The sequence below is a fragment of the Emys orbicularis genome, chromosome 6 (assembly GCF_028017835.1).
Source record: "Emys orbicularis isolate rEmyOrb1 chromosome 6, rEmyOrb1.hap1, whole genome shotgun sequence".
In the NCBI taxonomy this organism is placed as follows: domain Eukaryota; kingdom Metazoa; phylum Chordata; order Testudines; family Emydidae; genus Emys; species Emys orbicularis.
The window spans coordinates 119,743,367-119,764,787 of NC_088688.1; the positions used below are offsets into that span (position 1 = coordinate 119,743,367).

The 21,421-nt window shown below is 46.4% G+C and overlaps 1 protein-coding gene across 1 annotated transcript in view; it reads left to right on the top strand.

Moving 5' to 3' along the window:
- The window catches only part of SVEP1 (sushi, von Willebrand factor type A, EGF and pentraxin domain containing 1), a 169,305-nt gene that overhangs the window by 140,094 nt on the left and 7,790 nt on the right, over positions 1–21,421 (top strand). Inside the window, exons 43-47 of the mRNA XM_065406573.1 lie at positions 847–1,020; positions 3,544–3,717; positions 4,919–5,095; positions 5,687–5,857; positions 16,356–16,451. Of these exons, the coding sequence (XP_065262645.1) occupies positions 847–1,020; positions 3,544–3,717; positions 4,919–5,095; positions 5,687–5,857; positions 16,356–16,451 (792 nt within the window). The remainder of the gene's footprint in view (positions 1–846; positions 1,021–3,543; positions 3,718–4,918; positions 5,096–5,686; positions 5,858–16,355; positions 16,452–21,421) is intronic.

The following is a 21,421-nucleotide window of genomic DNA, read 5'->3' on the forward strand; positions in this document are numbered from 1 at the left end:
GGCCGCGATTCGGACCTGATACCATTTAGGGCTTTTCCTGTTATTGCTAGAGGCTCCTGCACGGCCCCCCCTACTTGCGGTTTTTACTGTACAAGACTCTTCTGCTTTACTAATTTTCCATAGCTAAACTCCTGTTATCCTAGGTCAGGTTACCCAACTACCAGTAGGCGTTGGTTCCCCTTTTTCTCCTGTTGGCCTTTTGATTGAGCCATACAGGTTTTGCATTGTGCCACACAAGCTTACAAATCTTGCTTATACCTTTAATATTAAGCAGGCCTGCCACGGCCTACTGTTGCTAGCTTTAGCAATAGGTTATAATTTAGAGTAAGGCATATGGGGTTCCCCGAAAATCCTCCACAGCAACTCAAATCACTGCAATCTGATTGTTTTGCTGTCAGAGCAGTGAGGTGTGACTTATTTTGGGGTGGAGGACAAAGTAGATATAATTGCTTTGTGCATTTCATAAATGTATTCTAGGGGCGTTATAGCCTTTTGCAAGGAATTCTGTCCAGCCTTCCTCTCTCACTTTTTACTCCTCTATCTCCACGTTGTGCTGCTGCAATGTGTGCTAATTTCTAGGTCCCCTTTCCACTTTACCTCTGTACAAAATGAGGAGTGAGAGCCTGTCTCTAATGCTGCTCCATCTATCTGTGATTCTGTCCCTCTGAGACATTGAGTCACATTTCTTTATATCTTGCTTTTCCAGCCTCCGTTTCCTCCCCTTCATCCTCCTTTAACTCGTTTTGTGAAGTAGGGCATGATACAGTGTACAAAAGAGAAGAAATAAAAACAAACGGCTTTGTATAAATACTGTAAAGATTATAAACTCAGAGACTTCTCTTCTAGGGATAATTTGCGAGCCACATCCCTCTATAGAAAATGCAGTGTCTGTGGCCTCAGGAAGTGCTTACAGAAGTAACGTTACCTATGTATGCAAGTTTGGATACCATCTCGTTGGGCCCCAGAATATCACATGTCTTGCCAATGGGACCTGGAGTAAACCCCTCCCATCATGTGAAGGTAACTGTTAAGTTTTATGCCCCAGTACGTATTGATCTAGGAAAAGCAATCATTATCGTTCTTGTTGGCATACCAATATGTATATCCTACAGCCAGAGAATCAAACCTCTTTCTGGAAATGTTCTTCCATGGAGCAATGAAGTGCAGTAGTTCTTTTTATATTACTATTAACTGGCACCCAATCAGCTAAAAGTATTACAGGAAATGGTTCCTAGTGGGGAGAGTTATTATTAAGACCAGAAGGCTTATCAGACAGAAAGGATATTCCTTTAGGGTCTGAATCTGCAAGGTACCATAATAGCTTTATAAACATCAATGAGAGCTAAGGGCACTCACCATTTTAACAAAGACTGTGGACAATGAGAACAAATGACTTTTCTCCCAGTGGCTCAGAAAATCCATATGAAGAGCCATTTTTAATTATTATTTATTTTTTATTATTTTAGCCAGGTTGGCACCTCGTGGTAAGAACTTCAAAATAATTGTCACAACAAATTTATCTCTCTCTCTCTCTCTCTCTCTCTCTCTCTCTCTCTCTCTCACACACACACACACACACACACACACACACACACACACACACACACACACACACACACACACACACACACACACACACACATATATTTCTGCAAATTACTCAACTCAAAGGGTGCTTAAATATGTCCTGTTATTCCTGCCCCAAACCAGAATACATTATAAGCATGAATTGTTTGTGTTTTTAACCAGGAGGCAGAGCTGTCAACAAAAAAGCAGAACAAGTAATTGACAAGATCCCAAATATGTATGGACATCCTGTGTTTTCCCCTCCAATGACACTGGCCAAAATCAACATACATGGGAGTACATTAAACAAAAGTACATTATAAACTTTATAATGTGCATTAAATGTTAAATATTAACTTTCCCCTTTCCGTGCTCCTCTTTTCCTCGGAAAAGCCCCTCTGTGTTTTCTGGGCCCTTTGTGTCCTTAGCGCCTTCTCATGACAGACACACCCTTGATCTCAGTTCCTGCCCCAACACTTCTTTTCATGCAGTTCCTGCCCCTGACACAGATACCCTTTGTCCTCTGTACTGGGCCCTAGCGCCCCTCATTTACAACCCCCTTTAGCCTCATTATTTGCTGCTGACATCCTCATTCACCCTCCCTGCCTGTGAAGTGGAAATTCTCTACATCCAGCCTCTCACACAGATTTAGGGAGGATCTGACCCCTTCACGTGGGTGCAGAGCGGCACAGAGAGGCCACCTGGCGTACACAGGGCAGAGGAGATGAGAGAGGGAGGTGTCAGCAGCGCAGCCAGGCAGCAAGGGCAGCTGTGCTAACTGACCCCCTTGATGCCTTTCCACACCCAGCGGCACAATCCCCAGGGGTCAGTGCCACCAACAGGACTGCGAGTTTCACTTGGCTGCCAAGGCTGATGGTGTCCCACTCAGACAGGTGTGGGACTGCTCTCCCCAGAGCCAGGGAAACAGCAGCACCTGGAGGGTAAGCCTTCAGGGCATGCCAGTGACCCCCTTCCGTGTGAAGGGGCAGGGCCCAGAGATCACTTCACAGCCCCACTGCAGGCAGGTAATCTAGAGGCACAGGAGGTAGGACCTTTAGCTCATTGGCAGGTGGAAAAGATATTCAGATGCTGCATTAACAACCATCCATCACACAGATCTCAAGGGTAGCGAGTTGCGGAGCATATTGTGATAATTTGGCCTGGGGTCTGGATGACCCACATCAGAAAGAAAAGATCACAGGCATCTAGCCAGATGCAGATGAACGAGGTGTTTCTGCCCCCACCATCTGAGAATGCAAGAACAATGCAAGACAAAGGGTGGGCATGGCCCCTCAGTAACAGAATAGATATTACTGTATCCACATCTCTAGATGCTCTCTCCTGCCTGTCAGCTGACATCACCTCTGTCTTACGTGGTTTAAGGTCCCATCAACTTGCTCTTGTCCAAGCCGCTAGCTCATCTAGTCTCGCAGGTAGCAGGGAAACTGCACCATCTGAATCAATTGGAAGACGAAACATAGGGCTGCCTGTCATTTGAGTAGTGATGGCAGTACAGCCCAGATCATCTGACTGCTTCTCCTTCTGGCTTTGTGCAATTTGGAATACAGGAATTGTCACACCCCATCAGACCAGTGATACCTCTAGTCCAGTATCCGGTCTGATGGTGGCGAGTACCACCTGCTGCAGAGGCAGAACATTACTCTCTGGGATCTCTCTACGTGGAAAGAAAGGAACCACTGAAGCTCAATCCCCTTCAACTAACCGGTATCCGAAGCCTCATGGCCAACCTTGTTAAACTCTCTGTGATCTTGTTAAAAACATGCCTCGATATTTGCCCTTTCTCCATCAGTAGAGCACCAACCCAACTATATTTTCTTTCCGGCACTACTGATTTTTCTGTTAACACGTATTATGTTTTATTGTTCTCCGGTTGCTATTATAAACACTGCATCACTATATCAAAGAATACAGTGGGGGCCTAATATAGTTTAAATGAATGAATTTACTTCCTTGCAGAGACCAGATGCGAAGCTCTGGTTTCCTTGGCGAATGGGAAGGCACTGTATGAGAATAATACAGTTGGCAGCAGAGCAGCATATTACTGTGACAGAGGATACAGCTTGGAAGGGGAGCCCATAGCAGAGTGCACGGGAACTGGAAGCTGGAGTCACCCAATCCCGCTGTGCAAACGTGAGTGTTTGCTCTTTAAGGAAGATTTCTAAGCATTAAAGGACAAATTCTGCTCTTTGTTTAAACCACTGTTAATTGAGAGTAAATCCATTGGCTTCGATAGAGCTAACCCAGCTTTATACTGGTGTGACTGAGCAGAATTGGTCAAGTTCAAAATCAAATATATTTGCATATCCCAGTTTTTCCTCACTTAGTGAAGTTCTGTAACTTAAGTGAAACTTTCCTTACATAGCGAAATTTAATCTTCCGCTATTCTGTGGTGTTGGGGGACACCTGTGTGCATGGTGGAGAACTGAATAGTCCTGAGGCACATTAAATATAACATCTGCCTACAGATGTTTGTGAAATTGAGAGAGTAAACTGTTCCGCAGCAGGTGACTTTATTTGGAAAAGGGCTTTAAATGGATTGAAATCTGTCCCTCTGCCCCCCATGTAACCTTATTTGGCTGTAACTGGTCTTAGATCTGTCTTGCGTTGCACTAGCTGGATCATCTCATTTTTTTAAACAAGAGACCAATGTGTCTTTAGCTTCATAGAAGCAGCATCCCCTCTGCTGTTGTACTGAATCCTTGTCACATTTGTCATGCGACTCGTCCTATTGAAAGCAATGGAAATGCTCCCATGAGGAAGGCCAGGAAGGTTTAGCCCAAAATTACAGTGTGCAGGAACAATAGGTGACCTGTAAACTCTGTTGAATATTAATACTCTTCACTGTGTGAACCCTTAGGGACAGATTTCCTGGCACTCTGCCGCTTCTCTACACTGTTCCGGTGCCACTCAGCCGCTGTAAATCCAACTGAACCCAAAGGGTCTGCTTCTCGTTTACACGAAAACCTCTTTACTTTGCGCTAGCAGTGCAGGGGGATCTTAAAGCAATGTAAATTACATTGACATCCTCTTCAATGCCTGCTTCTACTGCCAGGGTGAAATCCTGAGCCCACTGAAGTCAAGGGGAGTTTTGCCATTGGTTTCAGCCGAACGTGGTGTAAAGTAACATTAGCGTAAATGAGAATCAGGCCTGTTATCTTTATTTCGTGACCTCAAGCCTCACAACTTTACACCTGTTTAAAGGTGAAACTGGGGAGCAATCAATCCATTCATTCATTCTGCTGGCTTTGCAATTTGATGATGAAAAGAGGGAGAGAGTTTGCAGACATGCTTTACAAATATTTTTTCTCCCCTCCCCCCCACACTTGAACAGCAAATCCTTGTCCTGTGCCTTTCATAATCCCAGAGAATGCTCGCCTGTCTGAGACAGAATTTTATGTCGGCCAGAAAGTATCGATCAAGTGCAGGGAGGGCTATGAACTTAAAGGGCAAGCTGCAATGACCTGTAACCCTGACGAGACTTGGACACCAGCGAGAGCTAAATGTGAAAGTAAGTGTACAAACTGAATTCACGGCAGACGTTGTGAGAAGCTGGCTGGGAGATGCCCCGTGATCTTATACCCCTCCGGCATATTTCTCTGTTGGTGGGCAGCCCTAACAAGAAGGCCTAATGTCACTCTCTTCTACTTACAACTTTTAAGCACCAGTACATAAGCCATTGCCCCTGGCTGGCAGTTGGAGGGGAGTGGGGGGAATGTCTTCAAAATGGCTGCCAGGCACATTATACACATTCGCTGTTTGATTTGCTCTGCACAATGTTGTGTCTGCTACAATGAAGCCCTATCTCCTGGTCGCCCCCTTTCTCTGTTCCCCACCATGCCCAGTTTCCCCCTTCTCACCAGGGCTAAGTTTGGTGCTAGTGCAGAGGTCTCTTTTCATTGCTAGACACCGTGTGCATTTCTCTGCACCACGCAGAAGCCTCTCTCTGCAGAGCTTTCCTCCCCACACTCCTCTTGGCAGCGCTCAGCATCCTGCAGGCTCGCACCCTAACCAGACAGGGACATTATGTACCGTATTGTCAACGAGTTCCCAGATGCTGCAGCTCGTCAGCCCATTGTGGCTTCTTCTTATTTTTCTTTAGAGATTTCTTGTGGGCCCCCTGCTCACATTGAAAACGCCTTGGCCCGTGGTACCTTTTATCAGTATGGAGACATGATCACCTACTCGTGCTACAGCGGGTTCATGCTGGAGGGGTCCCTGAGAACTGTGTGTTTAGAAAATGGAACCTGGACAAAACCGCCTGCCTGCAAAGGTAAGAGTCGTTTTTTTAACTGTGTGCTGGTGCTTTTCCTAACCTGCTGTACAAACACACAAGGAGAAATTCCCATACGACTTCACTGTAGCCACAATTTAACCCGTTGCGCGTAAAGTACAAACTCACGCCCTTTCTGCTTTAAAATAAACAAACACCCAAACAAACAAATAAATAGACTAACTTAAACCTTCTCCCTAACCTTGGCTGCTTCTGGGGTTCCTCTTTCAAGGACTGCACAGCTCATACCCTAGATCAGCGTTTCTCAAATGCGGCCACCAGGGGCTTTTCTTGCGGCCACAGCCTCCTGAGCTGTGATGGGGGGGGAAGCAGTGGCCCCTCCGGAGATACAAATGCTGGAGGTGTAGGCAGCTGGTGAATTCCACACTTTCCCGGGGGCTGGAGCAGCAGGCTTTTGTGGCTTCAGATTCCATCCCCGCGGTAGCAGGCTCTGGTTTCAGGCTCTGGCCCCAGGCTCATCACCCCCACCATCCTCTCTGGGCCCCACTGCCTCCCTCCCCATCCAGGGCTTAATTTGTCCCAGGGCTTGCCAGGGCTGAGTAAGTAAGTCTGCTGTGAAAAGTGATATTAACAAACATACAAATATCACTTTTCACAGCAGCAGACTTACTAGCTAGCAAGTTTTTTTTTTTAAAAGCAACCAAAAAAAGCAAAAGAAACAACAACAAAAAGACAAGAACATGCAAAGCACCTTATTTATGTTTCTGTTCTGTTTAGTTCCACTAAAAAATAGAGACCACTGAACATTATTTTTATTACTGAGTCTGAAAAAATCCTACATAAATAAATTACAATGATTTGGACATGTATATGTGCCTATTCATTTGTTTTTCCTAAAATTAATTACGTATTTTAGGAAAAATTGTCAGCGCGGCCACCAGCAAGAGTTGGTAGCCGCACTCTGAGACCACCAAAAAATGTGTTGTGAGAACTCCTGCCCTAGATCCCCTCTCTCTAAGGTGCCACAAGTACTCCTGTTCTTTTTGCGGATACAGACTAACACGGCTGCTACTCTGAAACCATTCACACATCAGTTATAATCAGCAGGGGGAACAAGTTTCCTACCACTATGAATCTACAGAATACACTTAATCGTTTCCCAGGCAGAACAACACGTGCTAAACAAATACTACCAGCCTGTTACATTCGGATACTTAAAGAAATTTAGCTTTTTACTGTTAAGGCAGAGCACTGCAGGAAAGGAAGGTGGCTGATACAACTGGTGCTTATTCCATCATTGTTGTTTAGCTTCTGCGTGTTGCTGAAAACAACTGTCTGCAGTAAGATGTGCAGAGATAAACTGATACAGCTGTACTGAAATAATGCACATTGAGCACGGAGGAAGCATCACAGCATCTGTGATGGCCAGTTTAAGTACAGAACTGTAAGGACTAGATGGGGATTTTAGAAAAATCCCCAAGATTTGATTGACAAATGGGCATGTATTTGCATAGCTGCATTTGCATGCAAATATACCCTAATCGTAGCACATATGAAAGTTAGTATTTAAACACCTATGCACCCATTTGCACAACAGTTGCAGTGATTAATCGTACATACATGGGTGCACAAACTCACATATTTTGCATATAGACCTAGAGTCTGTGTGTGTCTGTTTCTTGCTCCCTCTCTATTTTTAAACCTGTCCCTAAATGGTGGAGAAGTGATCTTGAAGATAAAGACCGGACAGTCCATTCAGGGTCACAGAGCTATCAGTGGGAATTCTTGTCAGTAAGTGTGTGTGTGTGTGTGTTAGATATATATGTGTATACAATAAAAACATACATACATTAAGAAGTATGTCACCATTAAAAAGCTAGCTTTTACCAGAAATTATTACAAAGTGGTACGTGAGATGGCACGGTTCTTCCCTTTATTTAGAATAGGAAATAACTGCATTGTGGCTATTAGCAAATGTTGATACTTTATTGGCAATCACTGTGCTTGTGTGGGTATGTATTTATGTCTAGCACTAAGTATATATAAACTACAGGGGCAGCTTTAGCTTTTTTGCCACCCCAAGCACAGCAGGCAGGCTGCCTTCGGGAGGTCCACGTACCCGCTGCCGAATTGCCGCCGAATCCGTGGACCTCCTGCAGGCACGCTGCCGAAGGCTACCTGACTGCCGCCCTTGCAGGGACCGGCAGGGCGCCCCCCGCGGCTTGCTGCCGCCGCTGATAAACTACTACACTATGACGTAGCGGTATAGAATCATAGAAGAATAGGACTGGAAGGGACCTTGAAAGGTCATTGAGTCCAGTCCCCTGCCTTCACAGCAGGACCAAGTACTGTCCCTGACAGATTTTTGCCCCAGATCCCTAAATGGCCCCCTCAAGGATTGAACTCACAACCCTGAGTTTAGCCAGGCCAATGCTCAAACCACGGAGCTATAGGAGTTACATACTTCCCTTAGCTGAGGAAGTGCGTCCTGAGCTTTGGAGACTTCCCAGTTGAAATCCCAGACAAGCCCCCACTTGTAACGCCAACAGACAGGGGTGGCATGTTTGTAGAAATTTTGGTGGTGCCCAGAACCTGCCCAAACTTCGTCCCCCCAAACTCCGCCTCCCACCTGCCCAAGGCTCTGGGAGGGAGTTTGGGGATGGGAGGGGTGCAGAGGGATGGGGTGCAGGGGTGAGGGCTGTGGGGTGTGGCTGCAGATGAGCGGTTAGGAGTGTGGGAGGGGCTCAGGGCAAGAGTAGAGGTGTAGGGGGTGAGGGCTCTGTCTGAGGCTGGCAATGGGGGGTTTGGGGAGTGGGAGGGGCTCAGGGCAAGAGTAGGAGTGTGGGGGGTGAGGGCTTTGGCTGGGACTGGGGATGAGGTGTTTGGGGTGTGGGGGATGAGGGCTCTGGCTGGGACTGGGGATGAGGTGTTTGGGGTGTGGGGGATGAGGGCTCTGGCTGGGACTGGGGATGAGGTGTTTGGGGTGTGGGAGGGGCTCAGGGCTGGGGCAGAGGGTTGGGGTGTGGGGGGATGAGGGCTCTGGCTGGGACTGGGGATGAGGTGTTTGGGGTGTGGGAGGGGCTCAGGGCTCGGGCAGAGGGTTGGGGTGTGGGGGGATGAGGGCTCTGGCTGGGACTGGGGGATGAGGTGTTTGGGGTGCTGGAGGGGCTCAGGGCTGGGGCAGAGGGTTGGGGTGTGGGGGGGGATGAGGGCTCGGGCTGGGACTGGGGATAAGTGTTTGGAGTGTGGGAGGGGCTCAGGGTGAGAGTAGAGGTGTAGGGGGTGAGGGCTCTGTCTGAGGCTGGCAATGGGGGGTTTGGGGAGTGGGAGGGGCTCAGGGCGAGAGTAGGAGTGTGGGGGGTGAGGGCTCTGACTGGGACTGGGGATAAGGTGTTTGGGGTGCTGGAGGGGCTCAGGGCTTGGGCAGATGGTCAGGGTGTGGGGGGGATGAGGGCTGTGGCTGGGACTGGGGATAAGGTGTTTGGGGTGCTGGAGGGGCTCAGGGCTTGGGCAGAGGGTTGAGGATGCGGTGGGGGGGTGAAAGCTCTGACTGGGGGTGTGGGCTCTGGGGTGGGGCAGGGCTGGGGATGAGTTTGCGGTGCAGGCAGGCTGCTCCGGGACAGGGACCAGAGAGGAGGACTCCCCCCAGCCCTTTCCCTGCCGGCAGCAGCAAGCTCTGGGGGAGGAGCCCCCCTTTCCTGCCCCCCCCCAGCAGCACATTCACCCCCCCCCCCCCCCCACTGTCACTGCATGTGCTCCTAGGGCCCCTCTCAGGTCCAGGAATCTCCCTCGCCTCCCCCGTGGTGGGTGCCGGGGGGCGCTGCGTGCGCCTCCTCCCCTGCTGTTGCCCCTGACTGTAGCCTCACTGGGGGTGAGGGATGGGGCTGCCTCCTTGCCCAGCATGGGGCAGGCGCGGTGACTGCGGGTGGGGGGGCCCCCTGTACTGCTGGAGGGTCACATTGGAAAAGGGAAGGGTCTGAGGGGGAAGGGCAGTCTCAGAGTCAGTCTGCCCTGGCAGTGGAGTTGGGGGGCACTAGGACCCTGCGGCAGCAGTTGCTGCCCGGAGGCAGCACACGGAAGAGACAGGGACTGCTCCAGGGGGCCCGTGAAAGGCGGGGGGGAGGGCGGGGGCAGCAAGTCGGGGCCAGGGGACACTCGGGGAAGGCGTGGGGGGCTGCAGGTGGGGACACCAGGCCCCAAGTATTGCTGGAGCTGGGCTCCTGGCTCTGAATATTGCTGGTGCCGGAGCACAACGTGGATATGGAACTCACCGCCTATGCCAACAGACCCTGATCATCGGGGAGCAGGATTGAACCTCTGGAGCTTAGTGCATGAGCCTCTACTGCATGAGCTAAAAGCCAACTGGCTGTTAGCTTTGGCTGTAGAGCAGATTCATTTTATCTCTCTCTCTTTAAGTGGTTTCAGTGCCACTAGATGGGACAGAACACCACACCCAGAAGGTGTGTGGGTTACACAAGCGCTCCTGCATCAGAGGGAAGAATGGTTTTGTTGCTAATGTACTGGTTTGGGACACCAGAGACGTGACTTCAGTTCCAGCTCTTCCTATGAGACCTTACGTAACTCAATTCCCCATCTGTAAAATCTTTCTCCCCACCCTTTTCTGTTTCGACTGCAAGCACTTTGGGGCAGGGATTCTGTACAATGCCTAACGCAATGGGGCCTCAACTTCTGCTGTGACTTCTAGTCACTAATATAATACAAAAACTATTGTCAATGATGGTGAATCTTATGAGTAAAGGCCCTTGAAAAGTCATGTTGCCCTGCTCTCTAATAATGGTTTGCCATGGTCACCCTAGATAGAGCACTTTGACAAAGTCCAAATCTAAAAGTTTTGTGACTTCTTAGCACTTCACAGATTTAAAAAGCCACTCCTGGGCTTCCATGTATATCACAATGCTGCCTTGTGATAGCAATGGAGCACCATCACAGTTGCTAGAGTGGAGGGCCCAGCAGCAAAGTGAAGATGATGGGTGACTTTTCCAAGGTGCTTTACGTGACTTAGGAGCCCAAGTCCTATTAAAAGACAGACTCTCAATTTTTTTGAGAATTTTTCCCACTATCACTTTAACACTCATTGTGGACGTGAGGATGTAGAAGTAATCTCTGTGTGAGGTTTCTGGAATTAGTTAGACATCGACTAGCAAAGATGTTTTGGGTAAGTTTGTGGTGTTAACATCTGACTGCTGATCTGTCATAAAAGCTTTGGGTTCTAGCCTGATTATAGTGTAGCGCTGCAAGTTGTTGTTAGTCTTCATTCCTCTTTAACATTTGCTATTTAAACACAGCCCTGAAGTGCGTTAAGGCTTTAGAGATGTCGGATAAGGCAGGTCCTTACCACAAAAGAGCTTACAGCCCGAGGGCCTGATTCTGCATTCTACTACCAAATGTGCAGCCTGATCCAGAGGCCCTTGCGAGTCAGCAGGACACTTTGCATTGGCTTGAATAGGCTTTGGATGAGTCTCATGGCACTTACTACCATCATTAGTCTCACTGAAGTTGCTGGGACTATTCATAGTCATAAGCACTATGGGTAAAATTTTCAAAAAGGCCTCAGCGCCTTAGAAGTCTACAGTGCATTTTCAAAAGTGGCATTGGCCTGAGGAGCCAGAGACCTCGTCTACCCTGAAAAATTAAATCAATCTAGCTATGTCATCACTCGGGGATGTGAAAAATTTCACACCCTGTGCGATGTAGTTAGGTCAATCTAATCCCTGCTGTAGATGCAGCTAGGTCTTCTGTTGACCTAGCTGCAGCCTCTCGGCGAGGTGAACTAACAACAACAATGGAAAAACCCCTTCCGTGGATGTACAAAGCATCTACCCTACTGTTCTACAGTGGCACAGCTCCACCACCATGGCTGTGTGGCGTAGACACGGCCTCAGTCTCATTGAAAGCCAAAGGATGAGGAAAGGGATGTAATATAACAAAAACAGCTATTAAACAATTCCGGCGGACACGCAGTTTGTTAGTTCCATGATTCTGCTTTCTTTTTGCCTTATATTTATAAATGTTAATGGTTCTAATATAATGTAAACCATATACATTCCGACATTTTAAAAAATTAAAGCCTAGGGCCTTGTCTACACCCAGCCGCTAGTTCGGCGGCTGGGAATCGAAGTTCCGGGTTCGATTTATCGCGTCTGGTCTGGACGCGATAAATCGATCCCGGAAGCGCTCGCCGTCGACTGCGGTACTCCAGCTCGGCGAGAGAAGTACCGCGGAGTCGACGGGGAGCCTGCCTGCCGCGTGTGGACCGCGTCTGAACCGCGGTAAGTTCGAACTAAGGTATGTCGACATCAGCTACGTTATTCACGTAGCTGAAGTTGCGTACCTTAGTTCGAAGTTGGGGGCTAGTGTAGACCAGGCCTAAAAGTCCTGCTCCAGAAGAACATGGATCTCTATTGCTCACTATTTAGCAATCCCCAGCCTCTTAGCTTTCCTTCCCTCCCTTCTCCAAATACCAGTGGCTTGAGGTGGCCTTGGAGATGAAGGGGTTAATATACTAATGCACAAAGCGCTATCCCAGACCTGGCAACTCTAGATATTAATGCAGTATGTTAATAATTTCCTGCCTCCTTCCCCTAAAACAAGAATAAAAAGGACCAAAGATATTCATGAGAGAAAAGGCCTATGTTTCCCTGATATATGTGAAAGTGATCTTTTAGAACTGCTTTATAAACAAGGCTGAATATTTTCCTAACAAAAGGCCTACACAGTATCTAAGGCTTTGTGATCTACATCAGAAGCAACATGAAAACAACCAGCATAATGAATCACGTAGCTTTTGACACCAGTGGTTAGTTATTAATGTCCCAAGCCTGCAAGAAATGTCTAACCCATCTAAACAAAGTAATTAATGTGAATATTATAATTAAAAAATACAGACTGTGTAGTAATTGGGAGAGCACAGCTGCGCTTGTCTGAACTGTATCTAGTTAAAGATCACACTCCTGATTCTGATCTCCGTGACACTGGTGTAGATCTGGAGTAACTCCATTGAACTCAGTCGAGTTACACCAGCATAAGCTAATGCGAGTGAGATCATATTCAAGCTCCCAGTTGGGAAACCAGCGACAGTATCCATGGAGCTTACGATCTGCCCACCACCAAACGTAGGACAAAGAACCAGTATGAGAGCCAAACGAAGAACCGTAGGGCACTGCACGTCGTTTTAAAGGACATAGGCTGAATTTCCTGAGCAAAAAACAGTGATATGTATCTTTTGTTTTTCTCTCCAGCATTTCCCATGTAACTAATTTGCAAGAAAAAAAATGAGAACACCAAAAATGTGTGGTTTAGAGCTTCCTTTGGCTCTAAAGCAAGGGACTTCTTTCAAAAAGGTAGTTGAGAGCTATAGTTGTAGTCTGTTCCATTCTATTCTGGGTCTTGTACCGTGCTTGTCACTGTAGTATCTCTTACTTTCTGTAGCCTAATAAAATTTTGCACTTACATATCACTTTTGATTAGCAATAGTTAAGGCTAAGATTTTGTCACACATACTTTTAGTAAAATTCACGGACAGGGCACGGGCAACAAAGAAAAATTCACGGAAGCCCGTGACCTATCCATGACTTTTGCTAAAAATATGCATGACAAAATGGGGAGCTGTGGGGGTCCCCACACCACCCCTGGGGGCCAGGCTTGGAGTTGTGGGACACCCCAGGCGCCCGCGGCAGCTCCCGGGCACCCCAGCCGCCTGTGTCGGCTCCAAGCTCCCGGGTGCCCCGCCCAACTGTCTGTGGCAGCTCTGAGCTCCTGGACACCCTGCTGCCCATGGCTGCCTGCAGCGGCTCTGAGCTCCCGGGGCACCCAGGGCACTCCCTCCCCTGCCTGTGGTGGCTGGTAGCTCGGGGCCCTGCAGTTTTCAGCCACCACAGGTGGGCTCAAGTCACAGAGGTCTCTGGTAGTCACAGATTCCGTGACTTCTGTGACAAAATGGTAGCCCTAGCAATAGTAGTAATACTTATTGTATCAGAGGATTTCAGTGCACTTTCTAAAACTCAGGTTTTGCAATGCATTATCCCAGTTTCACAGATCATAACATTACTGGGAGTCACCAGATAGCATTGTTACAGATCATTTTACTAATTCTGCTTCACTGACTGGATACGTAGTTGTAGCATGGAGAAACGTTGTGTTTCTTTTTTAAAAGCTGTGCAGTGAATTTGGCCCCCTCTGCACAAGACTTTTGTACTGGGCTCATCCCAGGGTGCAGAGCTACTGCCAAACAGCTTGTTCCCAGCCAGCTAACAAAAACACTACGTGGTGTCAAATCTGAGGCATACAGAGGGTAAGTGGCTTGCTCAAGGTCACATGGAAAGTCTGTGGCAGAGCTGAGAAGAGAAGCCAGAAGCCCAGTTCTCCTCTTATTTACATTAGCTTTACACCAGTATAACTCCTTTGACTTCAATGGAGTTAATCCTCATTTACACTAGTGTGAGAGGAGAGGACGTTAGGTCTTCTAACATCCAGTCCCATCTCTGAAGCTCAAGACTGCCTTTCTCTTCTCTTGCCTGCTCTACTATTCAATGATCTCCACGGCCATAGGCACACGGTCTCTCATTCCCTGGAGCTATATATAACAAGTGCACATAGGAATAATACTGTCTTATTCTTCATATAGAATTTCACAACCAGGGCTGGCCACAGGAACAAGAAAAGCAACCCTCTACTTGTGGCCCTGAATTGCAGAGCTTACCTGGGGCAATGCATACCAAACAAGCTCTGTATTTCACAGACCAACTTTATCTCCTTTTCCAGTGGCAGAGTGGGGACACATCTCACAGCCAACTCTTACTGGTAGTTTGGGACTCCTGGTAGCATAAAGCCAGCCTTGTTTATGTCAGCCTATTTTATTTACCTACTCATACGATATACACCTGGGACATCACTCAGGCGAAGTGTGGATCACAGGCAGTTTCGAAGCTTTACACTTAAGATACAATCCTTAAAAATGTTTGCCCCAGCTTTTAAATGGCTTTTGTTTAAGCTTCCTCGTAATAGTACTATAACTTAACTAGTATTCAGAAAAACGAGGTTGCCTATTATTTCACAATAATATACACATAGTGGTGAATCACTGTGGTGTTGTTAACTTTCTTAGAACTACAGCTGTGTGAAACTTTTTATTACGAGATCCCAGACTTTGCAAAACTCTGATTCAGGTTTCTTCAGAAACGCAACAGGCAGTTCAGGCTTTGACTCAAAAGCTTTACAACCTTCGGCCCAGTTTCAGGGGAATCCAAACGGGGGTCTGGAACAATTTGTGTAGTGGGGGTGCTGAGAGCCATTGAACCAAACTGTAAACCCTGCATAAAATGGAAACCATTTCAAGCCAGGAGGTGCAGCAGCACCCCTAGTTCCAGCACCTGTGAATCCAAGCTATGGTTTCACATTGAAACTGTAAAACTTGCAGCAAAACCTAGTTAAACTTGGCTATTTCAGTGGTAGTTTGGGATTGGTTCAAACATGCAACTTATAAGTATTTTAATGGTTCATCATATTTAGACTACGAATGAACCAGATCTGGGGCTCTCTCAACCCTAAACCTACATTTCACTTGCCCTAATAACTGTTAAATAAGAGAGACATTTACAATTCATTGTGTGTTTATAATTGCCACTAATTAAAATGTCTTGTGATTCTTTATTTGTATTGTAGTAATACCCAGAGGCCTTGATCTAAGATTGGGGCCCCACTATGGTAGGCACTGTTCACACACATGATAAAAACAGTCTCTGCCCTGGAGAACTTACAGTCTAAGTGACTTATATTTACTTTGTTACACAGTTTTGCAAACCGCGGTGTTTGTAAATAAACAGATACATGGTACAGTGTTACCACAGATTATCACAAAGTACTCTTCAGTCTTTTGTGGTGTTAATGCAATAAATCATTGATGCTGCTATTCTGTTTTCTCTTATTTTAATGACAGAAGGTAGATTATACCTGACAGCTTTGCCTTGTTTTTATGCCAAGACTGAGGAAAGGAAACTTGATTTTATCTTTCCCCATGTCTTGGACTTAATTTTTTTTACAGGAGTGAGGGGATGGGGAACTACAGTATTTGGTTTTTGTTTTATGAAACAAGAAGGAAAATTCAGGTGAGAGACATCTTGCAAAATTGTCAAAAAAATTACCAGCTTCGGCAAAAAAATTACTTGCCCGTTCTTACCATGATAATGACAGTAGAAAAAAATATTTTATTCACCTTTCAAAAATCATATTTGACTCAGACAATTGAGCAAGTAAAATTTTGCAAGGCTGGTTGGTTGAACACCTCAGTATAAATATAATAATTTACAATAATTAATGAGCAAGTCATCCATTAGAGGGCAGTATTAAACACACACAAGCACACTACATACTCTGCAATCAAGGCAAAGCTTGTCTTTGAGTTTTGCTAAATTCATTTGTCTTAATAACAAGGACTGGGTAAGATGCAGAGCTCTGGGCAGAACACTTTCTGAATATTAACTGACCCATGTCTTGACTGGATTGTGTTATTATTTTCCAGCCATTTGTCGATTCCCGTGTCAGAACGGCGGAGTCTGTGAGCGACCAAACGCATGCTCCTGTCCAGAAGGCTGGATGGGCCGTCTCTGTGAAGAGCGTATGTACATCATCTCACAATATAGCTTGAAGATATGCAGTAGATAAGAGATGTGGATTTACAGGATGTCACAATGGATGTGCTGGGACAATTATTGACTTAAAGTTTCAAAATGGCAAAGGCCATAACCTATTCTGTTTAGCAAATTAGATATGGACTGCAACAGAGGACATAGAATCATAGAAGATTAGGGTTGGAAGAGACCTCAGGAGGTCATCTAGTCCAACCCCCTGCTCAAAGCAGGACCAACACCAACTAAATCATCCCAGCCAGGGCTTTGTCAAGCTGGGCCTTAAAAACCTCTAAGAATGGAGATTCCACCATCTCCCTAGGTAACCCATTCCAATGCTTCACCACTGTGAAATAGTGCTTCCTAATAGCCAAATGATCTTGCTAGGTCGTGTGGAATAAAAGTGTTCCAAACAGAAAACAGCATAGTGCTAATGTAGATCCGGAGGACAGATCTACACACAAATGTGCACTGGTTTAGTTGAACCAATGTAAAGCCCTATGTGCACAGTCTCTGGTTCTGGTTCCAGAAGGTCTTATTTCAGTTTAATTTAAACCTTCCTAGTAAAAGGAAATATGCCTGGTCCAAACCAAAATAAGTATGTCCACATAACCTTTTGCACCAGTTTAACTACATTGGTTTAAAATCACTCCTGACATTAAACCAGCGCAAGTCTGCATGCAAACAAGCCCTAATATACTGACAGTTACTTAGCAACCACAACTCTAACTGACTTCTTTGAAGTTGTGAGGGCCCAGCACCTGTCCAGATCAGCCCCTAGGTCATGAAAGTTCATCTTGTCGTTGGAGGAAATTTTGGACCTAATTCTTCAGTATCTTGCAGCTGGTGTAGTCATATACACCTGTGAAAAATAGGTTTAAAATTCTGCCATTCTGATTTGGTTGCAGCAAAAACCCAGTTTGCTCTGATTTTAATTAGGTGTAAATGACTACACAAGGCAGTGGAGCTATGCCTCCTTTATTTATGTCTGCGGTAGGCAATGGAAAGCTGGCACTGGCTGAATGAAAGAAGTCAATCACGTCTCCTCTCTTTGTTCAACTCCTCTTGAACAGGATATCCTGGCCACACTGCCTAGGCTAGCAAACAAATGGGATTTTCCATGCCTTCATTCTCACAAATGTTGTTATTCCCCAATCTCTCCCTTACCTAGCAAGTGCAGTGTGGCACATTCCCTTCTATCAGAAAGATGGACAAGTGTCTCCCTTAGTCAGTCAGTCATAGAAGCTGTGCCTGGCAGAGGTGAAGTAGTTAAAAATCTGTAATGCACTCAGTTTTGTCCACATCCTGTGAGGAAAAGTTTGGCTTAGGACTTAAAAGTTGGACCTGTTTTAAGAAAAACACTTTTTGGTTCCTAGGAATTTAATTGCACATCATGCTGGAGACTAAACAGCTTGGGGCATCTGAACAGGCTTTCACCTCTTGAACTCTGGTTTGGTTCTAGTATTGGTTGGAAATAGCTGAAATCCCTGTTTGTGATTAGATGTAACCGGGAACCGCACCATTAATTGTCATGTTTGTCGGCAGTCTCAGCAGAGAGACTAAGTATCGAATGGCCATGGAGACTCTTACAAGGCCACATTACTCAGCACAGGCGCTGACTTTCCAATCCGATCCCCGGCTCTGCCCCAGGCCCTGCCCCCCACTCCACCCCCCACTCACCCATTCCCCCATCCCCACCCCACCTTGCCCCACCTCTTCCCACCCCATTTCGCCTCCCCCAGAGCCTCTTGCATGCCACAAAACAGCTGATCGCGGGAGGCACAGGGAGGGAGGGAGAGGCACTGATCGGCAGGGCCACCGGCAGGCGGGAGAGGCTCAGCACCCACCCTGTGGGTGCTCCAGCCACAGAGCACCAACGGATTTGGTGCCTGTGTTACTCAGCCCTCAATGAGGCATAATTCCTAGCGACTCTATGAGAGTTTTGCCCAAATACAATATTGAATAAAAGCTACATAGGGATTTTAGGACATTGCCCATAATTATTATTTATACAGGGTCATAGAGAGTGCATGGTGCTATACAGACACATAAAAGAGACAGGCCACTGCCCCAGGAGGTTTACAGGCTCATTTATACATGACTCAGTATGGGATAGCAGTAAACCCCAGGAGTAGTGGGTGTGTTGTGGGAAGAGCTAGAGTTACAGCAGTAAAAGACTGAGATTTATGCTATGGGTTGTGCGCACATCTTTATTTACTATTATACTTACAAAATGTATCGAGTAGTTTGCATAGCTAGATGTTAGTGGTCAGGTAATACAGTGATGTCCCTCTGGCACCTTCGCCACCCACAGCCCCTCCTGACTTTCTGCAGCCTGCCATGCCCTGTGCCTATGGGAGCTGGTGCTGGATTTCCCCTCTAGGTACAAAGGATCATTTTGTGAGTAAGGGGCTGGACTGGGGCTGGGTTCGAATCTGGGATCTGCCACACACGCCCTGTGTGACCTTGGGAAAGTCGTTTAGGCCCACATCCACAAAAGTATTTAGGCTCCTAACTTCCATTAAAATCAGTAGAAGTTGGAAGCCTAATACCTTTGTGAATCTGGGCCTTAGTCTCTCTGTGCCCCAGTACCCCATCTGTAAAATGGGGATAATAGCACAGCTCGACCTCACAGGGGTGTTGTGAGGATAAACACATTAATGTGGGTAATACTGCACTTCTGGAGCCCATGAATATAGAGATATCTGGATAGATAGAAAGGCAAATATTTCCTTCTATAGTTAGTACTCAGAGATGAACCTGAACCAGGGAAAATGTCCTCAGACATCAGGGTTTTGAAATCCCAATCTGAGTCATGCTGCTTGGGACCATCTCTAGTTATTATTGTCACTGTACTTAGGAGTGTTGCATGTAAGTAGAGACCCATGGAAAAGAATGGCAGATCCCTTTACAGTTAACAAAGCTGAATTTGATTAAAGTATTAATATTGTTTGTCGTGGCCTGTACATCATGTTTAAAAACAATCTATTAAATCCACTTACTTCCTGCAGCTGCTGCTGCTAAGTCTGGGCCTGGGCTGTGCCACACCGAATTGGCTCCATGGAAGTGAGGAGAAGAAATTTGGCAAACAAATGGTTTGGCCTTCGGTGTTACAAACTCCAGCTGAATAGTGCCTTTACATAGTCTCTCTTTTGCAATCTCTGTCCCCCTTCCTTCACACACACACTTCCCCTACTCCAGAGGTTCAGGGTGAGGTGAGTGTGCCCAGCACCTTGCAAAATCGATGAAACATCATAACTGATTTCCTTACCTTCCTGGTAACAACAACGCTTAGCCTAGTCCTCAGCTTTGGAAGACTAATGTGAGGCTCCTGGTCATTTTGATCTGCCATCCCAATTCATAGCCAGTCTCCCTGTATACACAAAGGAACGGACAGCTGACTAGTTACATTAGAGTTCCCACACATACATGCGCTCTCTCTCTTGTTTATGCAAAAACGGTAACTGAATGGAGAGTCACATACAATGGGTTTTAAACCATCCTACTTCATTTTGTGGCATTGTTTCCCATATAAAGAGAGTCAATAATTAATACATAAGGACCTAATCTTGATTGGTGCTGAGTACCTGCACCTCCCCTCCGCTTCAGCAGCAGATGCCAGTGCTGAACAACCTCTCACGGTCAGGCTTCAGCTGAGGTTACAAAACTCTGACAGGATTCAGTCACCTAATATTTCATGGTGCATTTGATTCAAGGGGCGGGGCTGGGGGGGGTGGGGAAGCTTATAGCATGACTGGCTCTGCCTCCTGAGACTAGCTCTGCTGCCCTGAGAAATGTGGAGGGACCCTAATTTAACAGTATAAACAAAAGAGTAATCCAATGGCAGCATGGAAGTCCCATTCCTTCTCGTGCCTATTTTTGGCTTTGCCTCTGCTGTGCAGTAAAGGACATGGGATCAGACTTCTCAGTCCCCAGATAGGGCACGTGGCTCCCTCTTCAGGGATGAAAGAAACCCAGTTGAGAATGCCACCGAAGCTGAAGAATAACTGAATTTGACCTATTCATTTCAATGTGTTCTGATTAAGTGCCCACCACAGAGTTTCACTGGGGTTGTCGTCTGAACCAACTGAGAAGCCTTTACAGCAGCCAAGCCCACTGGGTTTCACCCAGTTCTTCTTCTCTTGTGGCATCTCCATTAGTGAAGGTTTGCAAGCATGGTAGTCCATTCTCCACAATCTTCTGCTAATCTCTTTGTGGATCACTAGTCCTTTTAATCCCCATCGTCCATCCAAGATCTTTTGCTGCCTCGTGTCCTTCTGCCATCAGCTTTCCCCTCCAGTGCCCATAAACATGCATCGCCTGTGAACCTCTTAAAATGTGCCTTAAATCTTTCTTTTCATAAAATCTCTGACCAGCGTTTGCTGAGTTCCAATCTTCACCCAGTTAGGACACAGAAATTCCCATTGTCAGGGACATTTTGCAGAGCTCTCCTACTCACAGGGTCTGCAGAGCAGGACTTTATTTTGGGGCCTGATTATGGTCTTTATCCCTCTTGGTGAGCACTCGCGTGAGGATTGTAATGGGATTACTCATGTGAGTAAGTGCTTGGTGGTGTGAGTGAAAAATTAGCACAACAGCGGCAGACTTGCTTACAGTAGTGGTGCAGGGAATCCAGTCCGGTTTTTAATGCACACTCCAAGGATTCAGACTATTTGTCATCAAAATACATCTCACTGCTGTGTCTTATTTGGACAACCGCAACAAACATTTTAAACAGGTTTTGCCTAAAAGTCATCATCCTGAATTGCTTCTGCTAACATTCATATTGCTCTTGTGATATTAGCAAGCAAACTGAGATTTAAACCACGCAGACAGCTGTCAGAGCATACTCCCCTTGAACCAAATGGGGGGTTTCAGGTTACTTTGTTGTTTTATGGTTTGGAGTTTGTATTGTGGATATTTTATTAATATGTATGTAGTTACAAGTACATATTATTTT